Source organism: Pteropus vampyrus, unplaced genomic scaffold (assembly GCF_000151845.1).
Source record: "Pteropus vampyrus isolate Shadow unplaced genomic scaffold, Pvam_2.0 Scaffold125, whole genome shotgun sequence".
Taxonomy (NCBI): Eukaryota; Metazoa; Chordata; class Mammalia; order Chiroptera; family Pteropodidae; genus Pteropus; species Pteropus vampyrus.
In genome coordinates, this window is record NW_011888906.1 from 4,078,431 (window position 1) to 4,100,038 (window position 21,608).

Below are 21,608 nucleotides of genomic sequence, written 5' to 3' on the forward strand. Positions count from 1 at the left end.
CATAGCTGGTTCTGGCACTAAGGAATCCAGCTGTCCAGTGAGGCCAGGTTGTGGATAGCCACTGCCTGGAAGAGGTAGGCAGAAGACGGCCGGGCAGGAAGCTAGTGCCAGTGGTGAGCCAGGGGCTCCTCTGCAGGAATAGGCTAGCTGGCACAGGAGACTGGGCTGGGGAGACTCCCGCCCCCTCGAGGCCCCAGAGCTCTCACGCCTTTGTAGCAGTCCTTGAGCACCCCTGATGCCCCCTGGTGAGAAGCTGTGACTTCAGCCTGGTGCTGCTGGGTTCAGGGGGTGGGGCCTGAGCAGTCTTGGAGGACTAAAGACAGCACGGGGTGAGTATCTGCTTCTAAGAGAGATTCCTGTTATTTTTCTTGGGAAGTAAAAGATTTCCATGTTAAAACAGACATGGATTTAATGTGAAGTAGATTACAAAAACTCAGATGAAAATTTTCTCTAAAGCTCTCTTCAGATGAATTTTTGCTGGCAGTAGCTGCTCTTAGGGACTTAGCGGGCAGTGTCCTTGGGGCCCAGCAGAGGGCGCACTGTCTCCACTGCACAGTGGGGACTTGGAGGGAGCAGAAAGGACAATTCTGCGCCTGTCCTTGCCTGCCTTACAGGTTCTGGGCGCCCGGCATCTGCCAAAGAATGGCCGGGGCATCGTGTGTCCCTTTGTGGAGATTGAGGTGGCTGGAGCTGAGTATGACAGCACCAAGCAGAAGACAGAGTTTGTGGGTGAGCCTTCCTTCCCCCCATCTCCGCATCCTCCCAGAGATACCGAAGGCTCCTCCCTTCGCACCATGACCCCATCTTCTCCAGGCGGTGGCCTGAGGCTTTTTCCCCTTGCTTTCACAGTGGACAATGGCTTGAACCCCATGTGGCCGGCCAAGCCCTTCCACTTCCAGATCAGTAACCCTGAATTCGCCTTCCTGCGCTTTGTGGTATATGAAGAAGACATGTTTAGCGATCAGAACTTCCTGGCTCAGGCTACTTTCCCAGTGAAAGGCCTAAAGACAGGTGAGGACCCTTCCCAGAGACAGCACGGGGCAGGGGTGGGGGCTTGGCTCCCTCAGGGGCTGAGGGCCAGACTTCCCTCCTCTAGGGTACAGAGCGGTCCCTTTGAAGAACAACTACAGCGAGGACCTGGAGTTGGCCTCCCTGCTGGTCAAGATCGACATTTTCCCTGCCAAGGTAACTAGCGGGGCGGGGTGGGAACGGCCACCTCCGTGAGGTACAGGGGACTCGCTGACCTCTTGCACACTTGCCCTCATTGAAGCAGGAGAACGGCGACCTCAGTCCCTTCGGTGGTATGTCCCTGCGGGAGCGGAGCTCTGATGCCTCAGGCCAGCTGTTTCATGGCCGGGCCCGCGAAGGCTCCTTTGAAGCCCGCTACCAGCAGCCATTTGAGGATTTTCGCATCTCCCAGGAGCATCTTGCGGACCACTTTGACAGTCGGGAACGAAGGTGAGGGGATGGGGGGTAGGTGGCGAGTGTTCTGGAGATGGGACAGAGTGGCTCCATCGTTCCTTGGTACTCCTGCTGCCTCTTAGGTAGAAAGAAGAGTTATAAGTATCTGGCTTTGGACTGTCCCACTAGGCTGCAGGGCCCCACTGCCAGTAAAAACACTCATCCCTTCTGTCTAGGGCCCCACGGAGGACTCGGGTCAATGGAGACAACCGCCTCTAGTTGTGCCCCAGCCAAGTTGAGAGCAGCAGGTGCTGCGCACCTCGTGGAATGCCGTGAACTGGGTTCTTTGGAAGCAGCCTGCCACGGCAGCCTTCCTGGTCTCGCAGCCTGGAGCCTAGATTCCAGCAGTGAATGCTAGACAAAAACCAAGCCATTGATGTATTACTGTTTGGGGCTTCCACACCCCAGCCTGGGTGAAGGCAAAAACTACTGTCTCGCATTAAGCACACACACCTGGCCCCAACTTCTGGGGTGGATCCTTCCATCTTGTGGGGCCAGGACCATGGCTGCAGCCCCTTGGGGAGAGAGGCTGCCTCAGCCAGCAGCACAGGAGGCTCTGAGGAGCCGCCAACATTCCCGAGTGGAGGAGCAGCCTTGCTGGGCCAAGGAAACAAAGTTTACATTGTCCTGCAGCTTTAAAACCACAGATGGGCAAGGTGGGAGGGTAGCAGCCCCCGCAGTTTGGTCCCAGAGCCGGGCGGAGAAGCACAGGGCCTGCCTAGAGAGGCGCTCTGCCTGCCCGAGAACAAGGACACAGCACAAGGGCACATCGCCCATGGCTGGGCACCGTACCCAGCCTGAAAGATACAGGGGATTACATTTAAAATAGCAGTATTGGGCATCACAGGCCACATAGAGGGTTGCCCTGTGAGGAACCAGTGGAAGAAGCTGAGGCCCAGGACACTATTTTCGTGACCAAGGACAGTGGCAACGGCGAAGTGTCCTAGAGCCATAGCAGCACCTCTAGGCCATGGAAGGACAAGGACCCAGAGCTGGGCATGTTACACCACTGTGGGCCATGCCACCTGCCACTGCTCATGGTGGGGCCCTGGATATGAGCCTGGAGGACCTGCTCACCTGGGCAGACAAGTTTGTGGACATGCTACACGATGCGTCATCAGCAAGGGTGTGCCACCAAGATGCGGCAGGTCACAGAGGGATCGACAGACCAGAGGCCTTCGTCAGGATGATCGGTGCCAGTGTGACCAGAATGGACTGCAAGTTACCGAGCTGGGGATTTTGCCCAGTATATTCAGGAAACTCCTGCACACAAATCACATGCCCTCCTCAACGAGGCACCCTCCAGCGGTCCCGCAGACCAGCTACAACCCCATCCTGTTTTGGTCTGAAGACCCCCTTTCCCCATTGCAGCGGAAGACCTGGGATCTGAATCTGCCAGGTGACACCACGAGAGGACACCTGAGAATATCTCAAGTCTTAAATCAGCTGAAAATCCTATTACTAGACATACATGATGTTGGAGTTTAGAATTTTAAAGTTTATTTTTTGCACACACTATTTCTCACTATCTTCCTTATTTCACGTAGGATGTAGGATTTTCTATGTCTTCCATCTCTAACCTGAAAGCTGCTTGGTGAGGGGATCGGGGAAGCAAAATGAAAGAACTCGTCTGTGCACTGTGGCAGAACTGTTATTTTTTAGGATTTTACAGCTCAGCTAACAGTGTTACCTTTTCAAGATTTATATATACTCTTAAGAAAAACCACTGAGCCGTTAAAGCCTTGTTATTATTCGGTCCTAATAGTGATTCAGTTTTCTATAGCTTTTAGGGTAGATGGTAAATTATTTAACATCATGTTAAACTTTCCATATCATGAGTCGTAAACTGATGGAAATCATACAGTTTCTGAGGAAATACACCAGTTTATTTAAACTAATTCTGAACTTGTATTTGAAAGTATGACCTCACAGTCTTAATTTGTCCATAGCAAACATGTTTATATATGGCTGCCAACGTTTGGTTTATAATTTAAATATTAAAAACTTTAAATTTTATTGGAAAAGTTTTCCTTCGAAAAAGGACTTTAAAAACAACGGTATATATTTTTTTCTCCTCAGTAGTATTACAGCTCACTCACTCCTCCTGCTCCTCACCTTTGGGGGAAACCTGGGAGCAGAGCCGGTGAGAGGAGAGTGGTAGGTGGGCACCACCCTGTTGGGGGATTCACTTGGGGTGTTAAGGCACCATTGGGAATGGGGCGGGAAGAGAAGAAATAGCAAAGCTTGTTCTGGTGAGGTGGGTTTAAGGCAAAGAAGACTCAATATGCTTTCCTGTAGGAACGGAAGTGGGATTAAGAGGTTGCCTGCTTTGCGGGTAGGTGTGGAGACAGGACAGGTAGGCAGGCAGGTGCTGAATGAAGCTGCTGCACTTAGGCAGTGTCTGTCTAGCTGGTAAAAAGATCCAAGGAGGGAGATGAGGACGGTGGGGAGGCAGCCCCTCTAAGGACAGAGGTTGGGGCCCAGGCCCGTGGGTGCACAGGCATTCGGCATAGCCAGCATTAAGCACATGCAAACCTAACACCTGCAATTGGACTCAGGGATAGCTCTGCTGCCTTGAAATCTGATGGCCCAATAAATCATCTTTGGGTCCCTTTTCCCTTTAACTTAGTGTTTTTTTTGTGGGCTCAGGAAAGCCTGTTGTCTGGAGACTTGTTAACGGGACAATTGCCTGGTGGTAGTTCTGCAACAGGAGCAGGTGGGAAGTTTTGGTGACTTCCCATGTCTAGCAGATCTTCCCGCCTCCAGGCTACGAGGTATGAGGCCACAATCTCTTCTACCTTGTCCACCAAGGGTGTGCTGGATAGAGGGCAGCCTGCCTGGTAGCAAGCCTAGGCCTCCATGGTCAGCCAGCTACAGTGGTGAGCAGAAAACAACCAGAGTCCCTTCCCAACCCCACAAAAACTTCTCCTTTCAAAAAATGTAGCATTCAAACAGGGTGCTGGGTGCGACTCTGGTTGCCCTGGTAACTTGTAACCAAAATCTCTGCCCAGAACATGGTTGAAAAGGCCCTGCCCTGCCCTTCCTGCAGCTGTTTTCATAGTGGTCTGTGCTGGTGTGGCTCAAAATGAGGCCATACACAGGAGTGCCTGCCTGAAGGATGGGTGGGTGAGGACAGGCATAAAAAGCCATCCCAGGGAGCCTGAGAAGATCTTTCATTGCGGACATGCAGGTAAGTTAATTAGCGGGTTCTTAAGAGGACCATTAGAGTAGCTCTGGTGCAGCAGTGCGAGTACCAAAGCATGGTCGGTGGTTTTGGACAAGGCAGTTTTAAGCCCAAGGCAAAATTAGAGTCAGGTTCAGAGTGTCCCTTTTCTACATGGTTAAGTCACACTAACCATGTAGTACATTCCCAAGTTGACAGATTCGGGGTCAGTTCTTACTTCGTTCTAGGCCCCTCTGAGCACCGCTTACTTGGAGAACTGGAATCACCGTTTAAAATGCTTCCTGTCATCTACTGACCTGGGTATGACAGCCAGCGTCAAACATCCACTGCTCAGATTCTTGCCGGCCTCGGCTTTTCTCTTAGAGCTTTGGGGTCTGACTCAGAGGAGGGCGGTCCTCCCTCGGACAAGAAGGGGTGGGTGGGAATTACCCTGGGCGCTCCTGATTTGTGTTTTCCCACTCCAGATTCTTGTGACCAATTCAGTGAAGGGGCAGGCTCTGTGTTGGCCGTTAAGGGCCATTAATGGCCATCTGTGTCATCCGGTGACATCCTTGCTGATGGTGACTAACTTCTATCATGACATACCTCCATTTCCTGAGCAAGTGTCTTTATGGAGCAAGACTTGGGGAGCGACAGCTCCGCAAACCTGAGGCACGCCTGTCCCCGGGGCTCTCCTACGACACTGCCTCTGCCTTGGACTGCAAACGCCTCGATCCTTCTTCCTAGTGGAGAACATGACAGCCCTCAGTCAAGCAACTTCACAGATCAGCCTCACCTCAAATGCCTTCAGAGCCCTCACTCTTGACTGACCTAGAAGGCCCAGCAAGGGGGCAGGGGTGCCTTCGCTTCTGGTGGGTAGTTCCATGCCTCACACCATGCGTGCAGGCCCTGTCTGCAGTGTGACAGCTTGGGCTGGCTACCTTCCACCGCCTGGGTCGTATATCACCTGGGAAGCTGAAAAACAGGGGTGCTTGGGGGTGATTTTGGCAGAGGAAACCAATAGCAGGTTTGAGACAGGAAGTCAGTGGTGCCAGGGGCAAAGGCAAGAAGTGGACAGGCTCCTTTGCAGGGTCCTCTACTCCTGGCAGGTTGGTAGACCAGGAACAAGTAGGCTGGGTTCAAAGTGGCAGACCTTAACATTTTACCCAGTAGACATGTACACACACACACACCTGCCTCCGAGGTCAAAGAGACTGCAGCCTGATCACAGGACTCAGGTCAAGAATCCCCTCCCTGTAAAGGCTGCCCTGTGACGAGAAGGCAGGAGCAGTTTCTGACCTCAGTTGAGGACACTGCCACAGATAAGGACCTGTGGCCACCAGCAGAGAGGGTAGGTCCTCCCCTCCTGACCCCTGACCAGGCATGTCCTGAACATCACCTGAAGGCTGGGCCTGGGGCTAGGAATTCTTGTCTTTCAACTTGAGTCCATCTCACCATTTCAGTTCTGTTGAGGAAAAATACTGTCATGTCAGGTTATCCTACCAATCTACCTCATGGAACAAAATGAGATCATGCTTCCCCCGCATTTCAGTTACATGGATCAAGCCCTGACAGCCTGAGAAGCCCCCTCACCAGGTCATCCCCTGATAATCCCAGGGCACTCAAGCCCAGGTGTCACTCAGCTTCTGTCCCCAGCCCGGAAGCCACTGCAGCTGCCCCTACGGAAGCTCACAGCAACCCCTTGCTGGCCACTACTACAAACTCCGTCCACAGTTGTGTCCTAAGTGAGCCACTGCCTGAGTCTGCACCCACCCTGGGGGGCATCTGACTAGCTTCGGGCTCCACACCAGTGTGGTCTAGCTCCCAAGGACTTGCTTCTTAGATCCAACGTAAAGCTGCTTTCTACACCTTTAAGGCCCCCTGGGTCCCTATGCATATTCGCCACCCACCCTGTTAGCAAATGACAGGCTCTGCTTATCAATACTTTTCTCACACACCAAAAGACTTGCCAATGTCCTCTCACCAGAGATCTGATGACTGCTTTGACTCAGTTTGCCTCTGTTTAGTGTAATTTCTAAAACATGGCAGTTCTGTCATGTAGAAGCCATTACAGTGGACCAGCAGTGCAGGAGAGACGGGCGAGGTGGAACTTTCCTGAAGTGGGCTGAGGGACACTGCCCTGCTCATCCATCCAAGTTTAAGGTCGGCCTTGGCCACAGAACAAATCAGCAGATGTGAAGTGTTTTAGCTTTTTTTTTTTTTTCTGACCCCCCCAACAAAATAAAGTCAGCAGATGTGAAATATATTTACGTTTTTATTTAGGAACAATCAAAAGACTTGAAGTACCATTTCTTATACAAGCAGTTTGTCCCTGTTCCCCTCCCTTATCCAAATCCACAGATACAAAATCTAGGAAATGTGCAATTTGCATCTTAGAAATAGCAGCATCCCCACAGGGGACCTTGTGATGCCTGGAGACTGCCCAGAGGGCAGCCCCCTCCTCCCCACTCGGCACGGCCTCGTCCAAAGGCATATTCCACCTTTCTGTTAATAGACATTTCCCCGCTCCACCCAGGCCTAAATGACTGACAAAGTAGCCTCTCTAGGTTTGGTCTCATGCTTGGCCACCATGGGAAGTGGGACCCTCTTACACGGTTTGATAAAGTTTTAATTTGCCTCCGGACAAAAAGAAACAGGGCAGTTCTCTTTTAGCACCAAGACGATCACTTCAGTGGTCTCTGGGAGACAGGAAGCGCACCAAAAGCAAACTGCTCGAGTCATTCCCAGCTCGCTTCTCAGCAGTCCAGCCCTCGGGAACAAAAGCTTTGCACTGAGACCAGAATACACGCGGGTGGTAGAAAACCGGGAATCAGGACTGTCAGGAAGGAATCCGCAGGCCTTTGGCAACCCCCCAACTTCCACAAAGACTGCGCTCAGGAAACTTTCAATGAACAATGGCCAGCAGGGCAGAGGGGAAGGTTGGCGTATTTTCTCTTTTTAATAACAGTTATGGCACAGTCGGGCCCTCCTGACACAGCTGAACAAAGCGGCTGCTCAGCAGCACAGTGGGAACCCCCTCTGTACAGGAGTGACCCCTTCTCCCTTCCCTGGCACTCGCCCAGGTTCACTGAGGGCCTGATTACCGGGCTGGACCCCTGCTGGGTTGGGGAGTGGCGGGGCTGGGGCAGAGGCACTGGCTCTCCTTCCATCACCTCCGGTCAACCTGGGGCAAACTGTAAGAAATGAGACAGCTATATGGGCAGGAGCCAGGGATGAGGGACGGCCTCTCTTTTTAAATACAAATTACAGGACTGACAGGTACCACACAGGTAGATTCTTACCCTAAGTAAGTGTCTACACTGGGGTTTGACTCGGGAATAACCAAGTACTTGCAGCTTTTAATATTCGGTGACTCTGAACAGCCTTTATCATTCCAGACATTTCACCTTAGGCTCTGGTCACACTGAGTACTTTTAAATCCTCCATTTTTCATGGAAGGGAACAGAAGTTATAAAGCATTAGCCAAGAAAAAGCTATTCATTAACACACTCAAGGGCTCACGTGTGCGTACATGCTCATACAGAGCCAGTCTCCTGAAGGAGGAGGCACTAATGGCAGGTAAACTCTCTTGACTCCTCTCAGGATCCCTGGCTTGCCACACACCCCGAGTGGACAGCAGGAAAGACACTAAGCCAAGAGAGAAGCCACCACAGCCCCCGGCAGACAGCCCTGCTCGCTGTGCTTCGCCTCCCCACGCTGGGCCCGCTCAGGCCTGAGCAGCAGCAAGGGCCAGGCTCTGAGGGCTGCGAAAGCGTGACGGCTGGCAACAGGGCAGTAACGACACGTCCTTTGTAAATCCTTAAAGGCCTGCAAACCGCAAGACCCGACTTTCAAAGATCAAGGCAGCAGGCGCTTGCCCCTGCCCTTGTCTATATGGTGACTAGGTCTCCACTCCTTCTCCAGGTTTGGGGGCAGGTAGAATACTTAGTCCCTGTTGGATCCAGGCTGTCATGTCTCCAGTCTGGTGAAGGACTAGGACCTCATTCAAAGGACAGACCAGATTTGCAGGCAGGTCCCAGAACAGCTAGTCTTGACACGTGACCTCAGGACTGAAGAACCAAAAACCAGACTCTCTAAGGCCAAGGGCTCTGTCGGTGGTCCTCACAGCTATGAGTGGATGCTGGGTCCACACGGGGAAAACTCGGGTTAGCCCACACAACCCCCTCCCAGTGTGACCTGGCACTGGGAACACACACAGATTCTGCAATGAATGCAAACCGAGGCCTGTCTGTTCCACTTGGACTTACAGGTGGATTGGGTAGCAAGCCAAGCAGCATCCATGACAGCCACTTCCATCCACTCGGCCAAAATCAAAACCCACCATTTTGTTGAGAGGCCACCCACAGCTTCCTCAGCCCTGGTGCCACATGACTATTAAGAACAGGCCAGAGAAAACAGCACGGCGGGTAGCTCAGATTGGAGCCTGGCTTGGAGAGGGGACTATTCAGGAGAAGGCCTTGGTTCCATACCCCCCTTTCTCAGGTGTTGGAACTTTTCTGAGGGCAGGTGCTCCCCAAGCTGCATGCAGATGCCCCAGAATCAGAGGAAGGCTGGGGGATGCCTGTGCTTGTGGGGAAAGGTGGAGAGGGAAGCTGATGTGGGGGACCCTGCAGAGGGTGGGGATCCAGTCTGGAGCGGGGGAACTGAGCCCCGTTCTCTCCGACCCAGGTGGGCTGCTGGCTGTGGCCCGGAAGAGCTGACTGTGTGGACCTGTACGTGTCTAGAGGGTTTTTCTTCTCTAGCATACAACTGAGCCTCACGTGACAATTTAAGCTTCATACAAAAGGTGAGTCAAACCGATAACCAGCCCCAGGTAAACTCTGAGCAAAGAAAAAGGGGAAAATACTTGAGGAAAAGCCCAAACTCCAGGTTTGGTTTTGTTTAAGATTTTCTTTTTGGCTGGTTCGCCTCTCCCTCTAAGTCCTTTAACCACTTGGGCTGTGACATTTGAACTGAAAAAGCTGCTCCAATCCCCACATTTTGGTCCAAGAAGAGAATAGGAAGACAAGAGGCAACAGGGTCCAAAACAGGGCAGCACGCACGGGAGCTGTGGGAGCGTGTGTGCAAGCGCGCGAGCGCCCACCCTGCGCGGAGGGCAGCCTGGCAGATGTCCCAGTCAGGGGCAGAGGGAGGTGACACAGAACCTGTCACTGGACCACTGACCAAGCAGGATAAAACCCATAAGAGCCACATCTCAGCCTGGAGAACACACTGAAACCTCCTGATGAAAGAGCCTCCTGTGGGCACCGGGGACGAGGCGTCAGTATCTGTGGGAGCCTACAAGGCTCCCCCCACCCCCCGACTCTGCCTGGCTCCGACCTTTTGTTTCCAAAGAGCAGGGTGCGGGGCCCTGGGTTGAGGCACTTTGATCCACGTAAACAGCTCCCAGTAACTCGGCCAAGAAAGGAGCCTTAAGTCAGAGAGAGCTGCCACGGCCCAAAGTGCCAGGGTTGGTCACCCCACTCGGGTGTTGTTTCAGGCACCGTGACTCCTGGAAACGGGGACCTCTTCCCAAACCTAAAAGCTTCTCGAGAGTCCAGAATTAAAACGAGTAATCAAAATATGCAGAGTATATGTATCATAAATCCAAATTTCCTGTCTCAGAATGATGGTCTGGTTTTACTTATCAAAACTGGATCTACAACCCCATGTAAAAAACATAATAAACCAAACATGGATAAGACATAGGCGACAAGAAACACTGAAAATTTTACTGTCTCTGATGAGTCCAAGCGCACAGAGAAGCAGGAAAGATTAGTCGCCTTACAAAATCGACTTTTCTTCAGGAGAAACTAACACCCGTCTCGACTCTGCAGCCCACAGCTGCCTTCTACCGTCGGGGACTTCGCAGACCCTGCCCCGTCCCTGGTGTGCAAAACCGCAGCGATGGGTCTGTGACAGGGCTGGCTGCGGCTGTCCCACGTCCCCATGGCGCTGTTGGTGCAGTCCTGATTTCCAGGCCTGTGTGAGTATTTCTGTGCCCAGCTGGCTGTGTTGATGGTTTTGGGCCCACACCAAAGCCCCAGGTTCCTGCTGCAATGTCCCTTTAGGCACCTGCTCAATGATCCAAACTTCTCTCTCACCATCACCTTTGATCATCTTATTCTTTCAAGCGTGAGCCCCACGCCCCACTTATTCACGCCGGTCCAAGAGCACAGGAAGGAAGAGGGTCTCCTTACCTGGGCAGTCTTGCCATTCGCATGTGTGGCCCCGGGTGGGGGGCAGGGCCAGCAGCTGTGAGGAAAACATGCCAACTTTTCCACCTTTTAAAGACAAGCTGGTGCCGAGGTTGGGTCACTCTTTATGTCCTGTGTGAACTTGTCCACCATGTAATTGTTCTGTCTTGCTGTTTGGGTTGCAAATGAAATGTGAATACAAATAACCAAGAAAATCCTAAGACACACACCCCTTCGGCCAGTGTGCGAAGGCTCGGAGGGGGACGCCAGGGGGTGCGTCTGACACTTGGAGATGGCTTCGCGCTGGGCTGCCCAGTGTGCCCGGGTCCCGGCAGGCCCACCGACACAGGCTACTTTCCCCAACATCCACGTGCTACCCGGTTCCGCAAGCGCGCACGTCAATGTCCATTTCACGAGCAAAGCATCAAACGAGTGTTTGCACTGTGTATGTGTACATATAAATTAATCTGCATGTGCATAAAAACTAAAGGAAAACTTCCCAGTGTCTGTTCTCTGAAGGAAGGTAATAACTTGCCAGTCTTGGCAATTCCGCAGAGGCTAAATAGCTTCACGCCCCAAATGGAAAGGATACAAAACAGGCTGTAAAACTCGCCAAGTTCTCAGAAGTCACCTGTTTGAAACACGTGAGAGGTGGTCCCTATTGAGACAGAGAGGGCAGGAGAAGATGCTTCCAAACAACAACAGGCCAAGGGTTTTGCTTTCCAAAGCAAGCCCTCTCCTGGGGGGCAGAATGTGCTACCAGCATCTTCGTCCTCGGAGCCAGGACAGTGAGGGGCCTTGCCCGGCCCAGTTCCCTGGGTGGGGTTGGGGAGAACAACCGTGCCCGGCCCACCACCAGCTTTCTTGCCCAAGACCCCTGCCTTCTAAGTCTCCTAGTGCTGCATGCCCAGCCTGGGCCTGGCAGGGGTGTGCCCACGAGGCCTGATGCTTCGGGAAGCAGGTGGTGTCTAGGTCACGAGGAGCTGAGGTGATGCTGCTTCTGCCTGCCCAGTCTTTACCTGTGGCTTTCAGAGCAGCCAGTAGTGGGGAAATAGGGGCTTTCCATTTAGGACGGCTTTGTAAGCAAGTGCCCCAATGTTTCAAAGGCACCTTTTCCTGTGATTTTTCTCAATTAAAAAAAAAAAAATGGATACGAGGGTCAAGCTAAAGTAGACAGAGATCTTTCCAAGTTTGCGTATATAAATATAGAACTTTAAAACTCTAAATCCTCACAAGGACCTGTCCAGTGATTCCAGCACCCCTGGGGTGAGTGCCCAGCATGCCAGCCAGGCCTTTGGTGTGGGGGCCAGGAGTACTCTGGGTTCTGCCAGGAACCCCCACGTGCAGGCCTTTGTGCCAAAGACCACCCCAGCTCCGATAATTCTACGAAGTCCTGAGTCTCGGCGGCTCTCACTCTGCCAGGCAGGCGTGGGTCTTCCCTCCCAGGCCACAGGCGGCTTTGGGGTGAGTGAGGCAAAGGGCTCGGAGCAGCAGGGGGCCCAGCGCTGTGGCCATACACGTTGACCTCTGTCCCCACCTGTTTGTTTTCAACTTTCCTCTCACTCTAAACATGTCTAGATTTTTAAGAAATGCGGGCACATAGGTAAGTGCATTAGGCTTAACAAAAATGTTTCTTTAGTTGATCTAATAACTGAAAAGTTATGGTCCATGATTCAAACTTCCACGAAAAAGCAGAATTCCTGCAACCACTTCAGAGTGGTAAGCATGAAACACTAGTCACCAGTCTGTTTTTGAAATGTGGGTAACGGCAGGTTCTGCGCTGATTATCCCATCGGGCAAGGCAAGCCTGGCAGGAAATCCTGCTGGTCACCACTTAATGAGGCGGAGAGCTCTCCTAAGGTACCGCCTTCCTTGGAACCCAGCGGGCACAGGGGCTCAGACGCAGGGAGTGTGCCAGTCACCCCCGCCCGGCCCCAGCGATCTCCAGAGAACAGACACAGGGCATTTTCAGAGATGATGCAAAAGACGATGTACTGCTTTGCTAACCAAAGTTTCTATGTAATAAAAGTGTTTATAATCCGATGTTTTATTAAATGTGTGTAGGCGGATTTATATGTTAAAAACTTGATTCTGTGTCTATGAATATGAAATCTGAACTACTTTATCCACTGGAAGGCAAAGGAAAGGTCCTACATTGTGGGAGGAAGAACTGACGAGAACTCTGCTCTCCCGCGTGCTTGCTCGGGGGTGGCAGGCCGAAGGTGGCGGCGGGCTCTGGGCTGTCTGCAAGGCTTCTAGAAGCTCTTGCGCGCACCCAGCGGCCAGGAACGAGAACGGCATGTGACAGCAGAGTCGGGGTGGGCCCTTCCACGTGGCAGGCGGCATCCCAGACTGGCCAGTCCTTCACAATAACGGGTTCAAATTCAGTCTGTTTCTGAAGAGAAAACACATACCTGTCACCTCCATGTTAGCTGCCGCTTGCGTCTCCCACAGGGCAGCAGTGATGCCGTCCTTGCCCTGCCAGGGTGGCATCACTGGCTTTGGGGACCTCTTAATTCCATGAGCAATGCCTTGCCAGCCACTCCCCCACTCTGCAGCCTGAGAGAATCTGAAGAATGGATGTGGGTTGAGAACGGATGCTGGCTAAGCTGGCCAAGCCACAGACCCCCCTAGGGATCACCAACAAGCCCCAGGCCTGGCGGCCGGAGCAAGAGCTGGACTTCTCCAGGCCCCCCGGCTTGCTTGCCTCGGCCCGGCTCCCCAGGCCCTGCCACCTCTGGAGCCGACTTAATCCACTCACCCTGCCCGCTCCCTCCCGCTCTCCAGGACACACTGCTCTGCTGCAACGGCAGCGGGGTCTAGGCTCTGAGATGGATTCTACCGATGTCTTCCCTTCATTCACAACTTCCAACCCTTACGTCAAAGTCACTGGGCTGTTCAGAGAGGGCCATCATCTGTGCTGCTTACGGAAGTGGCCCTTGCATTGATGCTGCTGACAGAGCTGTGAGAAGCCAGGTACGGATACACAGACAAGCCCTTCCTGCACCCATGCTCATCTGCCTTGGAGAAAAGAGGACGATGTCACAATGGCATGGCTGCCCTTTGCCGCTCCTGTTCTGTCCCACCTAGAACACTGACACTTCGCTTTGTGTTCGATTTAGTAGCTAAGGGGAGAGCCAGTGCTCGCAGTGCAAACCCATCATGCCAGTTCCAGCAGCTTAGCTTCTTAAACAATTGTGGTAAAATATACATAACACAAACCCTTCCATTTGAATCATTTTTAAGTGTACATTAAGTGGCATTAAGTACATTCGCAATGTTGTGTAACCACCACCCCATTTCCAGCTACCCAAGAATTTAGGGGAAAAAAATTAATTAAAAAAGGCAAAAGAAACTAGTTTGTTCCAGTTCCCAGCAACCTATGCTGTTCTGCTGGCAAGGCCAAAGCCCGGGTACAGGCCTCGTGCTGGACAAGATGCCCGAGACATCCAGCCCTGTGAAGCTACACCTGTTCCCTGTTCCCACAACACTCCCTGGGAGGTCCTCACAGACTCATGGGGAGGGCGGGGACAGGGGCGCTGGAGGGAAACAAGGGCAAGTCCAGAAATACCAGGCCCCAGAACCAACTTCTACATGTCCACAGATCAGAGAACCTGAGAATCCAGACACTTCCTCAGCTTCCACAGCCTCCTGTGAAGGGCTAAGTGACATGGTTCCTGGCCGCCCTGTGATGAGGCCTTTGATGAGGAGACAAATGCCTCAGGGTGGGGAAGGAAGGGACAGGCTGGGGACTCAGGGACAAGGCCCTAGAAAATCAACACCCAGTAACGTGACTTGAATGTGGCTTCAAAATCGTCTTCAATAAAGTAGTTTTCTGTCAGGTACTAATACCATGATCCAGAGAAACTGAGGAACAAAATTCAAGCTTTTGATTCCATATACAGCTAGAGAGAAGATAATTTTCTATTACTTCTACATCAGGAAGAACAACAGAAATATAAATGACAGGATTTTCATCATCGAAAAAACATTTCATACATCAAAGAACAGTTAAAGACTCTTTTCTTTTGTTCACCAATTTGTGTTGAACTTCCTCAAAAGTTCTGTTGTTCTCTCCTACCCGGTAGTTGTGTTTGTGCCCAACTTGGGTGACATTTTGACTTATTCTATTGCTAAGCAATGGCTAGAAAACTTTGGACTCTTTTAGGTTTTAGGTTCCTTCCCCTGCACAGCTTAAGAAAAAAAAAAAAAAAACATGAAACAAAAAAACAACTCTGAACCCTTTATCATGTTATACTCCAATGACATCTGCTGCCACTTGTCCCCAAAACAGCCAGGCGATTTAGTCCTGCTGCCAGGCAGCATTCGACACAGCAGATGCCCCCATGCAGGTAACTCAGTGCCCACCCATGGGTGTCCCCTCCCCATACCCACAGAGGATAGCCAGGACTCCCATGGGTGCCTTACCCAGCTGACGTCCAGCCTGGGGACTCGGTGTGTCACAGGGCTCTGAGCTGGCCTCAGGGGCATGAGGCTCCAATGACTCACTGTTTTCTGACACCTCTGAACGGGTGTCGCCCAGCCCTTTGTGAACTGCCGCAGAGTCGCCAGGGCTCTGGTCCTCACTGCCTGGGTCTGCCACGGCCCGGGTCTCCTCGCCCATTTTCTCAGCGAACCACTGCTTGACCTGCTGAGAGCTCATCTGGGTCTTGTCGCAGAGGGTCTGCAGGTCCTCCTCGTACAGCGTCTTGTGTGTCACATAATAGTCTTGCAGCAGCTCCCGGTTGCCGGGGGCGATGACCAGCAGCCCCGGCGGGAAGTTACCCCGCTTGTAGTCTTCGTACCACTTGAGCTGGCCGTTCTTCAGGGCGTACCGGCTGTCACCAAACCAGCGCACCACCTCCGGCCGCGGCAGCCCCGTCTGGGCCATGATGGAGTCGTAGTCCTGGGTGCTCGGCCACTGCGTCTGCACAAAGAGCTGGCGCAGCAAGTGCCTCTGCTGCGCTGTTTTCTTGTAGGTCGCCCTGCCCGGGTGCTGCTCGGCCAGCCTGCTCAACCCGTCATCCTCCAGCTCGCAGGCGCCCAGCCCCGGCAGCTCGCTCTTGCCATTGGCTTCGGTGACCCGCAGGTTCTTGAGGTTGATTTTGATGGGGCTGACTTTGCGTTCGGCCGAGGTGTGGCTGCTGGGCACGTCTGGAGAGCCACTCTCCCCAGGGACCCTCAGGTCACCAGCCGAACCCTCTGCTCCACCCTCCTCCTCGGCAGCCTCCCCCTCCTCCTGAGAGGCACTCCCATCAGCCTTCGTGGGCTCCTCGGAGTTCACCTTTTTCCGTCTCTCAGAAAACCAGCTGTCAATCTCTCTCCGGGTCATTTTGGTTTCAGTCCTCAGGCGGTCCAGTTCCTCATCCAGAGGAAGCGGGTTTTGTGCAAAACTGCTCTCCAGGGCTCTGAGCTGCTCAGGGGCTCGCTCTTTGTATTTGGTTGGTGTGAAGTCCGGGGTCTGGTGCCAGGACTGTCGTTTGGCAGAAGGGTGGGTGGCCAGGGTGGCTGCCGTCGGGGTGCAGGGCACCTCGGGGGCCTTGGATGCTGGGGAGAAGGGCACCTCTGGCACGGAGTCGATGAGGAGGGAGCCTGCATCGCCGGGCATCATGGCCCGGGAGCCCTTCAGGTTCCGGCAGTGGTACCTCCGGTCGCTGAACCATTTCCGCACCTCCCTGGTACTGAGGCCGGTCACTTTGGTCAGATGCTCGACCTCGCTCTGTCCTGGGAACTGGTTCCGACAGAAGCTACCTTTCAGAGCTGACAGCTGTTCGTGAGACTTCTTATTTTTGTAGATGCTAGCATCGAGGAAGGCCTGGGAAGTGATGCTGGGGCACGCCGTGAGCAACGACTGGGCCGCGTTGACCACCTTCACCGCTGACGTCGTGTTAGAACACACAGTGTTGATGGGTGCGACAGCCGGCTGCTTGGGGACCGATGTAACCGCTAGGGGGAGAGACGAGCTTGGTGCCTGCAACCCATTGGCCATCAGTGGCTGAGTGACCAGAAGTCCCCCTGCTGTGCCCTCTGGCTGTCCCACAACGTGGCCCGGGAGAGCAGCCTGGATGAGATGCTGGACACTGCCGGCGTTGGCAACCAGGGGCGTATTTAGAACAGTGATTGTGGGCTGAGGTACAGATTGAATGACTGTATTGAACATCTTTTTCCGGGCATCCTCGATCTCCTCAGGGGACCAGCTGATCCCTTGTTTCAGCCTTTGGGCCGTGAACCAGATCTTGAGCTGTTCTTCTGGATACTTGGTGACCACAGTCAAATAGCAGAGCTCAGCTTTGGTTGGGTAGGGGAACTTGTGGAAAGAGTTCTTCAGAAAGCTGTTGGAGTCCATGGCCGCATTGTACGTTGGAATGCTGCTCAGTGGGATCATCACTTTGGGAAGGGACTTGGAGGTGGGCAGTGGCTGGTGGGCGTGGTGCTGGGCATGCACCGGGGGCTGCTGCTGGAGAGAGAGGAACTGTGCTATGCCGGCCGGCAGAACAGGCACTGTTCCTATCAGAGGCCCATTGGCGGCATGCGGGGGCTTTGCGGGGTTGGTAGATGCCTGGCTGACCGGGACAGCCCCATTGACAAAGGAGTGGTCTCCCTCTTTGACATCTGTTTCCCCCGCTGATGGGTTTGGTAAGGCCTCACCAACGGGCTGGCCGGGGACATTCTCCTTGAGTGTGTGAATTTTCTTGGCTTCAGCTTTGCCTTTCATTATCTTCATGATTGGAGTTTTGGTGATAATGATTTCGGCCTGTCCATCAGTCCCTTCAGCATTGGGCTCACCCAATAGGTCAGGAGTGCTGGTGCTCTCAGGGACGCTCTGCTCCACGATTACATGATTGTCTGGCTTGGCCACGTTCCACACAAAACTGGCTTCCCCCGAGTGACACTTGGCATTGTGCAGAGAAAGCCCCTCAGGAGTTTTTGCCAGAAAGCTGCACTCAGTGCATACAAAAGTTGGGTCTTTATTAAAGTCTGTGTGCTCGGAGTTCACATGTCCTACAAATTGAGTTATGTCCTGGGATCGGAAATCGCAGTATTTACAGGCATATGAATAGCCATCCAAAGTGCTCCGATGCCCATTGGCCAGTGTGGCACCATCGGTACTGCTGGAGTTCTGGGCGGCCTCGCTGCTGGTGGCAGGCGCTTCTGCGGGCAGATCCTGCTGGGGTCCTGCAGGCAAAGCCTCAGCAGGCTGGGCCTCTGCACTGGCATCCTGAAGCACCACAGTCTTCACGGGAATCATGCACGGGGTGGTGGATTTCCTCTTGCTGGCCATGGTGACAGCCACTCCAGGTGATCAGTGGGTGGGAAGCTTGTCCCATCAAGGGACTCACAGTACAAGTTTGAGCTGCTTCATGAGGGCCAAAGAAACAGTTTCCAAGGGTAGCTTTTTCAGTTGTTTGCAGAAAGCGAGTTTTCCCTACTATACCTGAGGAGAAAGAAAAACATGATTAAGATCTCTGAAGCTCTGTGCATTTCTCAGATGCCCAGGCGCATGCCACTGCTTGACTTCCATCACTGGGGCCTTTTGACAGGAAGTTCGGCAAGCGGCTTAGATGTTAGTTTGAGTCAGGAGTCCCCCAAACACTAACAAAATGGTGCCCTGAAGAACGACCTGGGGATGTTCCAATACCATTTGATAGACTTCAGCCATGTGTTTTTGTTTTGTATTTCACTCTGTATCCTCGCATCAAGTAACTCAGATTCAAAAACAAAAACGACAACAAAAAAATAATCATCTTTTGGACTTCCAAATTAATTCTGACCATGTCCAAGCGAGAACAAAAGATCCTAGTGTAATTCTTGTTTAAATGTTTGGGCCATCCAGGGTTTTTCTTTTCATAGCCTTCCCACATATGAGAACAAGATGACGCCTCTGCCTCTCCCAAGCCAGGCCCAGAGGCCAAGTCAGCAGGAGGGGAGTGGAGGCGGGGGGCAGCAGTGGCGGCACAGACTGGCTGTAGGAGCCAGGGTTTCTCTCTGTGGCTTTCCCCTGTCTGCTGTTCTATCAAACCCATTCCAGGCCACAGAAGAGGGATCGCCTCACAGTTACTGGCTGTACCCCAGATCACTGTCTCTCAGGTGAAGCCAAAGGCCTGAGGGCCGGGGAATCCACAGAGCCAGTCTGTGGCCCAGCCTGCCATGTATTCTCTCCCTGGGTGCAGCGAATCAAAGTGTGGCCTCACATTGGGTGCATAAACTACATGTGACCTTGTATTGTGCTCGCTTTTTTCTTTCTTTCAATACTTTTATTCCTTAAAAAGAAAAACAACTCAAATCATTGATCCGTTTGAAATTTATTTCAAAAGCTGGGTGATTGATTTGTTTACAAGTATAATAATAATTCTTTCACGAGATGCCTGAGATAGTGTTGCTGTGATCCCTATTAATAACAAAATATCACCATTATCATCATTACCTTTCTTGTAGCAAATTGTAATGATAATAACTGAAATAATAGTAATTCTAATACCAAAATCTTGTTATCAGTGTTTGAATTTTATATAAAAATATAAAGAGAATTAAAATATCTCTATTCAAATTCTTAATAAACACAACAAACTATTTTTATGTGTATGAGTCTACCCTGATGATCATGATAATGAAAAATAATTGGTACTAAAAAATAGTCAGGATAAGAACAAACATGCCCAGATCTAACCACTTGTCACCATTTCTCCAATTTAAAATGTCATGTATGTATTTTTACTTAAATTTCAATTGTAAAGATAAAATATCAATACTAAGTGAAATTTAAGAAAATAAAATCCCTATAATTTTGTATACTCTTCCATCTAGTGCAAATATTTTATACATATTTTTAATCTTGATGGGAACACACTTTTTTTTCACTGAACATTACATCATAAACATTTTCACTAAATAAGCTTCATAATTATAACATTCAACAGCTACCTAATAATGTACCACTATGGACTTAACTCATCCTCTTTTGCTATTGAACAGGCTTCCAGCATCCTTCTCTCATATATGACAATGAAATGACTTCTGGGTATATAGGCTAAGTTCGCAAAAATGGGTTTACCAGCTTAATGGGTATCGACATTTCTAAGCTCCTCTATATATTATTGGCAAATAATTTAAGTCAAGTACTTTACAATTCCAAACCAAGAAAACTAAGAATAATACAATTATGTTTCCAGCGAGCAAATCAAATGTTCAGATAAATCACTGAAGACATCAAATAGAATATCTGAAAGTACAAGTGACATAAGAAAAAAACAGATAAATTAGACCATCAAAATTAATAACTTTTGTGCTTCAAAGGTCACCATCAAGAAAGTGAAAAAGAAAACCTGCAGAATGGGAGAAAATATTTGCAAGTCATTTATCTGATAAGGGCCTTGTATATAGAATAAAGAATTCTTACAATTCAACAATAAAAAGACAAAAAAAAAACTCAAAAAGTAGGTAAGGGATTTAAAAGATACTTCTACAAATATATACGAATGACCAGTAAGCACATAAAAAAGTGCTCAACATCATTAGTCATTAAGGAAATATAAATCAAAACCACAATGAGAAATCACCTCATATCCATTAAGATGACCAATATAAAAAACAAAACAAAACAGAAAACAGAAAATAACGAGTGTTGACAAGAGTATGGAGAAATTGGAACCCTTGTCACTGTTGGTAGGACTGTAAAATTGCATAGCTGCTATGGAAAACATTATGGCCTTTTCACTCTGTTGTTTGTTTCCTCTGATGCACAGAAGTTTTTAAGTTTTATAAAGTCCCTTTGTCTATATTTTTTTTCTTTTTGCCTGTGCTTTTCATGTCAGATTCAATAAATCATTGGCAAACCCGTGCCATGAAGCTTTTCCCCTATGTTTCATTTAGGAGTTTTATAGTTTCAGGTCTTAACGTTTAAGTCTTTATTTGAGTTAATTTTTGTATATGGTGTAAGGTAATGGTCCAATTTAATTCTTTTGCATGTGGATACACAATTTTTCCAGCACCATTTATTGAAGAGACTGTCCTTTCTCCATTGTGTAGCCTTGGCATCCTTGTTGAAAATCATTTGACCATATATGAAAAAGTTTATTTCTGGACTCTCTATTCTGTTCCATCGGTCTATGTCTGATCTTTATGCCAGTACAATATAGTATTTTTTTAAATTTATTTTTCAATACAGTTGACATACAATATTATATGTTTCATATGTACAACATAGTGATCAGATGTTTATGTACTTACGAAGTGATCACCCTGATAAGTATAGTCCCCATCTGACACCATAGTTATTACAATATCATTGACTATATTCCCTATGCTATACTTCACATTCCCATGACTATTTTGTAACTATCAATTTGTACTGCTTAATCCTGTCCCCCTTTTCACCGATCCCCTCAACCTGACAACCATCAAAATGTTCTCTGTATCTATGAGTTCATTTCTGCTTGTTCATTTATTTTGTTCTTTAGATTCCACATGTAAGTGAAATCATATGGCATTTGTCTTCCTCTGTCTGACTTACTCTACTCAGCACAATACCTTCTAGGTCTATCCATGTCATGCAGATGGCAAATTTTCTTTTTTTTTTTTTTTATGGCTGAGTATATAAATTTCATTGTACATAAGAACTGCTTCTTCATCTGTTCACTTATTGATAGACACTTATGTTTCTTCTATATCTTGGCTGTTGTAAATAATGCTTCAATGAACATATGGATTTATATGTCTTTTTGAATTAGTGTTCTGGATTTCTTTGGATAACTACCCAGAAGTGGGATTATTGGGTCTTTCTTTGTCTT

General features: G+C 50.3%; 2 protein-coding genes across 4 annotated transcripts in view; one reads left to right on the top strand and one right to left on the bottom strand.

Moving 5' to 3' along the window:
* The window catches only part of PLCG1 (phospholipase C gamma 1), a 37,377-nt gene extending 33,900 nt beyond the window's left edge, over nt 1-3,477 (top strand). Inside the window, exons 27-31 of the mRNA XM_011366635.2 lie at nt 498-729; nt 850-1,011; nt 1,097-1,185; nt 1,271-1,458; nt 1,638-3,477. Coding sequence (XP_011364937.1) covers nt 498-729; nt 850-1,011; nt 1,097-1,185; nt 1,271-1,458; nt 1,638-1,680 — 714 coding nt within the window. The 3' untranslated portion in view covers nt 1,681-3,477. The remainder of the gene's footprint in view (nt 1-497; nt 730-849; nt 1,012-1,096; nt 1,186-1,270; nt 1,459-1,637) is intronic.
* Nucleotides 3,326-21,608, bottom strand: part of ZHX3 (zinc fingers and homeoboxes 3) — a 107,370-nt gene continuing 89,087 nt past the window's right edge. Inside the window, exons 3-6 of one of the 3 annotated variants that reach the window (XR_002781930.1) lie at nt 15,250-18,256; nt 10,825-13,216; nt 5,456-6,089; nt 3,326-5,367 (exon numbers count right to left, since the gene is read on the bottom strand). Coding sequence is in view for 1 of the 3 variants with exons in the window: in XM_011366612.2 (XP_011364914.1) it covers nt 13,206-13,216; nt 15,250-18,103 (2,865 nt within the window). In the remaining 2 variants the exon portion in view is untranslated. Of the gene's footprint in view, nt 6,090-6,881; nt 13,217-15,249; nt 18,257-21,608 lie in introns of those variants that run through there. The other 2 variants (XR_002781929.1, XM_011366612.2) reach the window with 2 other exon arrangements.